General features: G+C 51.6%; 1 protein-coding gene across 1 annotated transcript in view; it reads left to right on the top strand.

Annotated features, from left to right (window-relative positions):
* The first annotated feature begins 384 nt into the window (after positions 1-384).
* The window catches only part of SEMA3A (semaphorin 3A), a 128,181-nt gene continuing 117,483 nt past the window's right edge, over positions 385-11,082 (top strand). Inside the window, exon 1 of the mRNA XM_087969182.1 lies at positions 385-1,198. Coding sequence (XP_087825308.1) covers positions 1,084-1,198 — 115 coding nt within the window. The 5' untranslated portion in view covers positions 385-1,083. The remainder of the gene's footprint in view (positions 1,199-11,082) is intronic.

Genomic DNA, 11,082 nt, shown 5'->3' with positions numbered 1-11,082 from the left:
AGATAGATAGATAGATGATAGATAGGTAGGTAGGTAGGTAGGTAGGTAGATAGATAGATAGATAGATAGATAGATAGATAGATAGATTGATTGATAGATTGATAGATAATAGATGGATAGATAGATAGATAGATAGATAGATAGATAGATAGATGATAGATAGATAGATAGATAGATGATAGATAGATAGATAGATAGATAGATAGATAGATAGATAGATAGATAGATAGATAAAGAGAGGGATAGATCGATGGATGCCACGGAAGGGCGGCTCATTTTCTAGGAGAAGCCCCCACCGTTTTAAAGGGGAGAGACGAGGGGGGGGGAGGAGGAGGGGAAAGGAGGGCAGAGCAAGGCCGGGTCCCCGCCGGTCCACCCACCGCCGAGGTGCCCGCCTGCCTCTCCGCGCGGTCCCTGCTCTGCGCTGCCAGCTGCGCTCGGCATCTGCTCGGGGGAGCCGGGGAAGGAGCCGCGGGCTGCGCTCCGCCCGCCGTCCTAGTGAGCCGCGAGCGGGGCTGCAGGCGACGAGAAGGCGCGCGGGAAGGGGCCGGAGCCGAAGCAGCGAGGCGGGGAAACTCCGCGCTTCCTCGCGCCTGCCCGTCTCTCCGCGGGGCTGCAGCTCTGCCGGCCCGACGCGCCGCGCCTCGCCAGCCCGGCTCTGCTCTGCGCCGCCACCCAAGCCGGAGAGGAGGAGGAGGAGGAGGCAGCGGCTTTGCGCCCGCCGAGCCCCGGCGGAGAGGAGCCCCGGAGCGCCAAGCGAGCGAGCCTCGAGCGAGGCGGGCGGTTGAGCCCCGGGCGAGCTGCGCTCCTTCCCCGCTGGGCACCGGGGGCTCCTCGCCCGCCGCCGCTGGGGAGGAGACGGGCGGGAGCCCCTCCGGGTGGGGCGCTGAGCCTCGCTCCGGGACTGCGCGGAAGGCGGGCGGCGGCGGCGGCGATGGGCCGGCCCTGAGCGCCTCCGTCTTCCCGCGCTCACCTGGCGGCTCACCTGTTCCCGGCCGCCTTCGGGGCTCTGGGCAGAAGTTGTGGGTGGCGGCGGCGGCGGCTTTCGGCACCGGCCCGACGGACAGCAGCCGCCGCCTCACCATGGGCCGGGCCGCCCAGGTGGCCTCGCTGCTGCTGGGACTCTTCATGCTGGCCGGCAGGGAGCGCGGCCAGGCGGCCAAGAAGACCGGGCCGCGGCTGAGATTGTCCTACAAAGGTAAGTCCGGTGGGTCCCCAGCCTTCCCCCCACATCCCCAGGGGCTTCTCCGGGGCTGCTCTTCGCCAGGCGCCTGGTCCGGCTTCGGCGCTGGCGGGGTCCCTGCCGGGAGGCGGCGAGCAGCGCGCACCCGGGGCAGACAAAGGAGCCCTCGCCTGCCTGGCATCCCGGCGCGTCTCGGGGCAGTCTCGGCTGCCCAGCCGGAGCAACTCCACGCGGCTTCCCGCACCGGGCCGAGCTCGGCCGCTCCCGGGAGCCAAGCAGGGCGGGAGCTGATGAGCGCTGGGATGGGAGGCCACCAAGAGAGGCCGGGGCTGGAAGCCGCCGGGAGGGAGGGGGCCTCCCTGCGCTTTTGTCCCTGCGGCTCCGTCCCCCCACCCACCCACCCACCCAGCCGGCCTTCCCCGCGGGTGTCCCGATCGACGACGGTTGCGGGGCGTGGGGGCAGTTGGTGGGGAAGGGGCGCCGATGGGAACGGCGCGAGCCTTCGGTCAGAGGCCGAAGAGAAGCGCTGGACCCCCAACTCCCAAAGGGCGAAGGACAGGCGGGCGCGGGGGCTGCGCGCTCGCCCACTTCGTCGGACGGAGCGGCGCGCGGTGTGTGTGTGTGTGTGTGAATTGCGCCGAAGTTGCGGGGAGCGGGCGGGGAAAGAGGAGGGGAGGGAGGCTGCAGCCTGCAGTCAACTTGACGCGGCGCCGTTGCACAAGTTCCCCGCTCGGGGCTCACCCACTTGTGCCCGCCCTCCTTGCTGGGCTGAAAAGGCTGGGTGCTGGCTGTCCCTGCCCCCCACCGCCCCCTTGTCTGCACGAGCACCTGGGAGTCGCCCTACGGAGTGGAGAGGTGGTGTTGGTTTAAGGGCGACCTTTTTATTTGGCCCCCTGGGTCCAGGCGAGGGGAGCCGGCTGAGGCTGGGGTCGCCCCTCTCTGCTTCGGCTTTCGGGAGCCGCCTGCCCAATTCTTCCGCCGTTGCTTTCCGCGCCGCCTTTTTACGGGGGCGGGGGGTGTGCACGTGGGCGTGCTTTTCCTAGGGTGCGGGAGGGGCGACGCTCCAGTCCCGGCTGTGCAAAAAGGGCGCCGGGGCTGCCGGTGAGAAGGCAGCGCTAAGAGCGCGTGGTCGTTGCGTGTGAGCAGGGAAAAAGCGCGTGGATCGTGCCCGACTTGAGGAACGGGGGTTAGCGAGAGTGTGTCGCCGCGTTACACGCGAACGTCTCTGCGTAAAACGGCCTCCTGTCCTTGTTGGAAGAAGGAGAATTAAAGTGCCACGAAGAGGCGGCTAAGTATACCCTAGAAATGAATTCAGCAAGTTACCTTTTGCTGCCCGATGTTCAAACTCCTAAGTTCCTCTAAAGAGACACTTAATTGCTTCTCATCTAATTAACTTTCATGTTCCTATTGAAATGCAATTACACAGACAGGGGATTAAAGTTGTCGATTTAAAAACAATCTGTTAACAAGAACCGCGGCTGCTGCGGAGCTGCCGCCTCTGTTTAACGCCGCCGCCGCCGCTGCCGCTGCTGCAGTGCGATTCCGCCCAAGCGCTTCGGGCAGGTGGAGGAAGGGGCGGCCTTCTCAGGTGAGGGGATGCAGGAGCCGCTATCTGGGGTTAAGCCCCATTTAAAACGGACCAGGGTTGCTCTGCTGCGATTTAAGCTCGGTTTTGATGCCCGACACAATAGCGCTCGTTTTTATTACTTTTTGAAGACTTTTTAAAAGACTTTTTATAACGGCTTCCGCCATTATATTTTAATATTGATCAACTTCCACATCTAGCTGGAAGTGTGCAGTCTGCTGCTAACCACATTCCAGTTGAAACAGTTGAGTTACATCCAGTTGGATTTGCTCCCCCAAATATGAGCTTACAATTACATTACCTGGTTTACTTATTTTCCCTTTTTTCAATCTTTTAAGCCCTCCCAGCTGTGCTTTTATTTTAAACCACTTCGAAGTTCTTGGAAAGAAGCGCATACAAAATATTTTAAATGGAATAAACTGGACCCGGCACGTTCCTTAGTATTGGACGGTCAACAACATCCCTGTGAGGTAGATTAAAACTGGATGACTACCAGTTGGGTAACCCCCCCCCCCTCCCCCAAGCAGTGAGCTTAATAATGGTGGCAGCGTTATAAAGTCTACTGATGCCTGCTGAGTTTCCAGGCTGACTCTGACTCTGCCCAACCTCTTCAGTCTGACTCTGTCACAGCACAAATGAGATCCTGGGCTCTACCTGATCCCCTGATCGAGTCCCCAAACAAAAGCTTTAACTGTACACAGGTTAGTAGAAGACCGTGTGACCTTCTGCTTCCCTGGGACATTCCTGGAGGAGAGGGGCATCCGTCATTATCAAGCAGGATGGCCAGCTGGGGCTTGTAATGGCACCTGCCTGGGAGCACACCTGGTCTGCGCAGGTTCAGATCCAGCGCAAGAGAGGCTTTGGCAAGGAGGGCGCCTGGGGGGCTAATGCTAAGCATGTGGTGGTTTGATTAGCGCATCACATCCCGTTGTCCTGGTTTTGTTATTCGGAGATGAGGTTGGGTGTCCAGGGAAGCCGTGTCAAAGTGCCATAAATATGGAGTTCCTGGGGGATGAGAATCTAAGCAACACTGGCTAATAAAACGGGGTAATGAATAGTCCTCATGCTTCGTACTGTGAATACTTTCTGTGTGGAACAAGCCCAGCCTTCTCTCCGTCTCTCTCTCTCTCTCTGAGCAGCCTGCATGTTAGCCGAGAGATGTTGAGCAACAGATTCATGTGCTGAAGGCATCATGGTGAGTTTTAGCACGACAACTCGGCCAAGTGGGCTCCCACCCCTGGGGACAACTGTGGCATTTGGCTTCCTGGGTTGCTACTCACAATAGGAAAACACGGCCCTTTGGCTACTGGCAGGATGCTTTTGGCCTGTGGGTTTAATAAACAGTGAATCCAACACATGTATGTGTGGGCACATCCATATGCTGTACATGTGTATGCTAGAACTATGCCAAACCATCATTATCTCAGTTACTGCTTTCTTACTACAGCATTTTATATGCAGGCAAGTATTTTGGGTGAGGGTTCCCAATATTTTTGGGTTTCTGCCAAGAAAACCCCGTGGGACGTCTGTGAAAGCATCAGCATGAGCTTCACTTGAAGGGGTTTTTAGCATTTTTGCTTTTAACCCACTGAGGTAAAGGCCAGAATTGTGAATCTGCAGCTATAATAGAAGGGAAGAAATAAGGGAACCATAATTATCACCATCCTCCCCTCCAGGAAACAAGGTCATGACGGAACAATCGGGTGGGATTCCAATTTTTTAACAACTGGTTTTGTGGGCGTGGCTTAGTTGGTGGGCGTGGCTTGGTGGTCATGTTATTGACTGGGCATGGCCAACTCAATATCACTCACATCGAGGCACGCATCTCCTCGTCTGGCCTCTCATGCCTGTGGGGATGCTGCAACAGTCATAAGTGTGAAAAATGGTCATAAGTCACTTTTTTCAGTGCCATTGTAAGTTTGAATGGTCAGTCCACACAAGCAAAGTACCAGCAAAGGAGGAAAAAAACTCCAGAGAAGTTCCTGAGACAGGAAGTCTAGTCCTGTCAAGAACGTAATAAGGGTTAACGGAGAGGCAGTTTCTGTAAGCAACACCAGAATGTTTCCATCCTGCCTTCCTTACAGGATTAGGCCAGTAATTTCTTCTAACAACCGGTTCTCCGGACTGCTTAGAATGTTAACAACCGGTTCTAGCGAATAGGTGCGAACTGGTAGAATCCCACCCCTGGGAACAATGGAGTTGGAATGGAGCTTAGGAGAAACTTCTGAGGAAGGATTCCACCTGAGCATCACTGACACTTGACTGGACACTCTTAGAAACCCCTGGCCTTTTCATCTGATCGCTTGTAGAGTTGGGAAGTTCTTGACACCCAACCTGAACTTCCTTTCTTGTAGTTTGAAGCTCTTGGTGCTGGTCTTGCCCTCCAGGGGAAGCCAGAGACAAGCCACCTTCCTCTCCTGGGTGGCTGCCCTTCGGCTGTCCTGCTCCTCTTGCCCGTTCTCCAGAGCGCCTGATCCCCTCGCCCTCCTGGCAGCCCCTTCTGAAGCGGCTGCGCTTTCGTCTCCGTCCCTTTTGAACTCCGGTGACCAGAAATGGACCCAGCCCTCCAAGGTGGGTCAGACAAGGCAGAGGAGAAGGGGACTGTCACTGGCCTGGGATCGGCACTCTGTGTTCCTGACAAGGCATCCCAAAATGCTGTTTCTGCTACTTTATAGCCTGATTAATTTTGGTCCACAAGGACACCAGATTTCTCCCCCCCCCCCCGTCCCCCCATATTTTCTCCTATCAAGCCAGGTCTCCTCCACTCCACACTTGTGCCGTTCAGTTTTCTGCCTCAGGTGCAGAATGGCCTCCCTGCTAAAGTGCAGCCCATCTTCCTCGTTGCCCAATAGGAAACAACATTCTCTGGGCGGCTTCCATGGTTATTTAAGGCATTAGAAACAAATCTGGGTAACCAGCATGGCAAAAATGCCATCAGGCGCTCAAAGGCCCCCCGTAAAGCTTGCAACATGTGGCTCTGTGGGTGGCTAAGTAGTTACGATGGAAAGCAAAGGAGGCGAGTTCCCAGGCGCCTCTGTTAATCCTCACCCCTTAACCATGGCTAGATGGGAGCTAAAGGAAGCCCTTTCCTTTCCCACTGGAGCTCTCTCCCTCCCTCTCTCCCGCTCTCTCCCACCCCCCTCACGCAGTTGCTGCCTGAAGCAGTCGCCAAACCACCATTGTCCCGTAACCATTAGCCCGTCTTGTTGTGACGGAGGCCTTCCTTTGGGGGGAGGGTTCCGGTCAGATTAGCCGGGGCCCAAGTGGGACGGCTCACACACACACACACACACACACACACACACACACACACTGCTGCATCTGATCTCATCCTGGCTTTGCAAACTCCCGTCCCTGGTGGTGCCCACTCCACCCCACCCCCAGTGGCAGCAGAACTGGAGTTCTGTCCACAGCCAGCCAGGAAGAACCGCCTGCCTGCTTCCCCTCCCTTTTTTTTTTTCCTCAGGACAAAAAGGGAGCCAAGCATCCCCTTCAGATGATTTCGGTTGAAATCCCTCCTCCCTTCCCGCCTGGAGAATATTTCTGGTCCTTTTTTTAAAAAAACTTTTGCTCAGATTCTCTATGTATAAACAAAAAGCTTCCTCACGTCTGCCTGACTCAACTGGGTGTTGTTGTTTTTTAATTTCTTGTATATTTATCCTGTGTTTTATGTATGATTGAGAATAGCCATTTTGTTGCTCTTGATTGCCCAATTCCAGGACAATTGACTGGAAAACGGGGGCAGGGAGGCCTCTTTTCTATCCCCGTTGCCTTTCGTTCACCTGTCCTGGTTTCCTCAGAGAATAAACTCTTGGAGCAAGAGCAGGGAGAGACAGCAGAGGCCCGTGAAAATAAAGCAAGTTCCCTTAACAAGAGCCGTTACTTCGTTTACAGGGCTCGTCATAAAGCCGCAGGTTTCATTGATCTAATTTTGGATTCTTCCTTTTCAGAAAAGTTTCCTACCTACGAGGTTGTCAGAATCCTGTTGCTCACTAAATTGGGTGTTTTTGCAAAGACAAGGGGCAGCTTGTCCCATCTGTCTTGATCAGGGTGGATGCTGTGATTCGTGTGACTTTTTCTGGCTGGGCCAGCCGCCACCTGTAAAGCCAGCAGCCCCTCCTCTCCTTTGGGTCAAAGCCCTGGCCACTTTAGCTAGTTTGGCAACGGCCCAAAGGTGCCTTTTCAGGAGGCCACTGGACTTCCCGGTTTTTCTTTGAAGACCTTTCGCTTCTCATCCAAGGAGGTTCTTCAGGTCCAACTGGACAGTGGGGAATGGAAGGATTTTGACTCCTAGTAGACAGCTGGTCATTTGCATCCTTTCTAGGGGTCCTTGGGGGTCTCTTGGAAGTCAACAAGTCTCTAAAAGCACCGCAAGTAATATCAACCCTTCCCTTCCCCACCACCCAGTCAGAGCTGAGGAAGCTCCTTGGATGAGAAGCAAAACGTCTTCAAAGAAAAACCAGAAAGTCCAGTTGCCTCTTGAAAAAAGCACCTTGGGACAAGCAGGCCCTGAAGGACAGAGAGACTCCACAGAGTTTTCGTCTGGCAATGAAACACTTGTAAGCTCAACAAATGCACCTGTTCACCCCAACATTTCATCCCAATAGAGCTGCCCATATTCTCCACGATTGCTACCTACCCGACAGGATCCGTGCTTCCTGCGGAGCTGGGGTAGCCTTAACCCTTCCGGGGAGACCCTGCTTGGCGGTGGAGTAATATCCGCATCCCCCACAGCAGGGGGCAGCACCTGACCAACCATGCCGGGCCTCCAAGGCTCAGGAGGAGCCCATCAGGAGCTTATTTATTGATTCATGATTTGATTTGTCAACCGCTTACAAGATGTAAGTATAAGCATGAGTAAGAATACAGGAAATGGGTATGAATAAATGGGCACAGGGACGGTACAGCTTGGCTGGGGGACCACCAGAGTTGAGGCTAGACTACGAAACGGGGGGCGGGGGGAGAATAATCCCCAGAGAAACCCGGGAGGGGGGGCTCTTCCATTGAGTCGCCCTTTGGGAAGCCGCAGCCCTGGTCCAACCCGTCCGTGGAGGGAGAGGCCTCCTCTGCCAGCAGGCAGACAGCTCCTCGTTCAGGGAGAGCGCCAAGCCTGCAAGGTCTCTCCCACAGTTGGGTTGGATGCTTGACTGGAAGGGGTGGGAGGACCAGGGAAACGCTGCCTTTCCGAGCGGGTTCCGCCTTGTAGATGGAAGGAGGGAGTCAATGGCAAGTGGGACATAGAAGCCCAGGGGAGGATGCTGAGTAGCCAGGTGCTCCAACAGGGCTCCCAATGGCATCACCCCGAGCACTTCCTGCCCTCTCCTGCAGAGCCCCCAGAGACTGTCACTGGGGGCTTTGCCAGCCTCCCCAAGCAGCAGGTGGAGGGTCGGGCAGGTGAAGATGCAGCTGGATGGACTCTCTCTTCCTTTCCCAAAGGCTGATATGGGGGAGAAGGTTGCCACAGGCTTTCCCGTAGCTGCTGTGGGCCATCTCCCTATTTAGACATTGACAGCTTGTTTTGAGCATTCCTGATCTTTAAATAGGAAGGCAGCATATGCTGGTTGAGTACCAGATCGGTTCTTTCTTTCTTTCTTTCTTTTTCTTTCTTTCTTTCTTTCTTTCTTTCTTTCTTTCTTTCTTTCTTCTTTTTCTTTCTTTCTTTCTTTCTTTCTTTCTTTCTTTCTTTCTTTCTTTCTTTCTTTCTTTCTTTCTTTCTTTCTTCCTTCCTTCCTTCCTTCCTTCCTTCCTTCCTTCCTTCCTTCCTTCCTTCTTCCCTTCCTTCATATATATATATATATATATATATATATATATATATATATATATATATATATATATATATATATATATATATATATATATATATATATATACATATACATATACACATACACATACACATATACATATACATATACATATACATACACAAAAAGATACAAAAACATATATATGTGTGTGTGTGTGTATTTGTTTTCTGAGGTTTTCGGGTATTTGTATGTGGATCTTTGGTTATTTGGGTTTTCTCCCGCATAAAATTGGAAATATCTAGGCGACGTTTCGACAAAGTCTCATTCATCATCTTCAGGCTTGTGTCTTCGGCTTTGTGCTTCTGGGAGTGATGTGAGCTTGCAGCTGCTTCTTCCTTTTAACTGCTAGTGGGGGTGTGACTTGATTGGGTGGGGGCTTGGCTGTGTTCTGATTGACTGGGGGTGTGTTCTGTTCAGGTGGGGGCTTGGTTGTGCTCAGGTTAGTCTTAGTTGCTGGGGGATTTGAGCTGGTGAGCTGTGATCCTGTTGTTTGGCTTCGCATTCGTGGTCGTGCCACATCTTCATGGTGGGTGTCCGTTTGCTTCATGTATGGGTCGGAGGGGTTTGAAGCGGGTAGTGATGCTGCTGCGGTACGGCTTCTGGTCCGTGGTTGTGTCTCAACTTCTGTGTGGGTGTGAATCTGCTTTCTACGTGGAAGTGTGGTGGTAGCATCTTGTGTGGCCCTCATGGGTGTGGGTCTGGTGTCATTCTTCATGTTAGGTACTCATTTGTTCATGAGGGCAGGTTTCCAAAAGGCTGGTAGGCAGGAGGTATCATCTCGTTTATTCATGCTGTGTGGGCGTTTATATTTTCTTTTTCCAAGCCCCAACCCAATCAAGTCACACCCCCACTAGCAGTTAAAAGGAAGAAGCAGCTGCAAGCTCACATTACTCCGAGAAGCACAAAGCCGAAGACACAAGCCTGAAGATGATGAATGAGACTTCATCGAAACAGTCACCTAGATACTTCCAATTTTATGCGGGAGAAAACCCGAATAACCAAAGATACATACATACATACATACATGTATATGTATATGTATATGTATATGTATATGTATATATATGTATGTATGTATGTATGTATATGTCCCCATATACCCAAAAGAGTCTTGGTACTTCAAGAATATTAATGAGATAGAAGTCAAACCAATGTGACTGTTTTCTGCAGCAAACCTATTTTGACAGATGTTTTCCAGGACATAATACACCGCTAGGTTTATTGCTTTAAGATGTGACTGGGCCAAAGGTATATATACACATATATATTATTAATACCAGAACATTTGGATAGAAATATAATCTGGGGGGGGCTTCAGCTCCAAATGGAAAGCATACTTGGCACGTTGAAGGCCCTGAGACAGAGAGCCAAGAGGTCCATTTTGCAGAAATCCAGGCGACCAGCAGATGGCAGCGAAGAAACGTAGAAGACTCGAACTCTCACCCTGCCATCTAAGGAGTTATGTACCCCTATTTTTGTACCCCAAATATGAATGTACATATGTGGCCATTATACTGCTCACTTTGGGGGTAAACAAAGCTAAATGCAGAAAAAGAGTAAAGTAAAAAGCCAAAAGAACTAAGATAAAAAGAAAACATCCTTTGAACTTTACCCTCCTGTCCTTGTGAATTTTTTTTTAAAGAATATATTTTTTTATTGGCCAAGTGTGGTTGGACACACAAGGAATTTGTCTTGGTGCAAAGACTCTCAATATATATAAAAGAAACATTTGTCAAGAATCATCAGGTGCAACACTTAATGATAGTCATAAGGAACAATAAGCCATTGAATCATACTAGGAAACAGTCAATATAGATCGTAAGGATACAAGCGACAAAATTACAGTCCTACAGTCACAAGTGGGAGGGGAGGGGTGATAAGGAATGATGAGAAGATTAATAGTATGCAGACTTAGTAAATAGTTGAACAGTGTTGAGGGAATTATTTGTTTAGCAGAGTGATGGCTTTCGGGGGAAAACTGTTCTTGTGTCTAGTTGTTCTGGTGTGCAGTGCTCTATAGTGTCATTTTGAGGGAAGGAGTTGGAACAGGTTATGTCCGGGCTGTGAGGGGTCTGTAAATATTTTCACAGCCCTCTTTTTGACTTGTGCAATATACAGGTCCTCAATTGAAGGCAGATGGGTAGTAATTGTTTTTTCTGCAGTCCTAATTCTCCTCTGAAGTCTGTGTCTGTCCTGTTGGGTTGCAGAACCAAACCAGACCGTTATAGAGGTGCAGATGACAGACTCCATCATTTCTCTGTAGAACTGGATCAGCAGCTCCTTGGGCAGTTTGAGCTTCCTGAGTTGGTGCAGGAAGAACATTCTTTGTTGTGCTTTTTTGATGACGTTTTTGATGTTAGGTGTCCATTTTAGGTCATGTGATATAGTAGAACCTAAAAATGTGAAGGTCTCTACTGCTGATACGGTGTTGTCTAGTGTTGTAAGAGGTGATAGTATGGGAGGGTTTCTTCTAAAGTATTCTAAAGAAGGAAGAATTGTCCTTC

This window comes from Notechis scutatus, chromosome 6, assembly GCF_049901735.1.
Source record: "Notechis scutatus isolate UNSWTSFEM ecotype Mainland chromosome 6, rNotScu1.2, whole genome shotgun sequence".
In the NCBI taxonomy this organism is placed as follows: domain Eukaryota; kingdom Metazoa; phylum Chordata; class Lepidosauria; order Squamata; family Elapidae; genus Notechis; species Notechis scutatus.
This window is presented reverse-complemented; position numbering and strand designations above follow the sequence as displayed.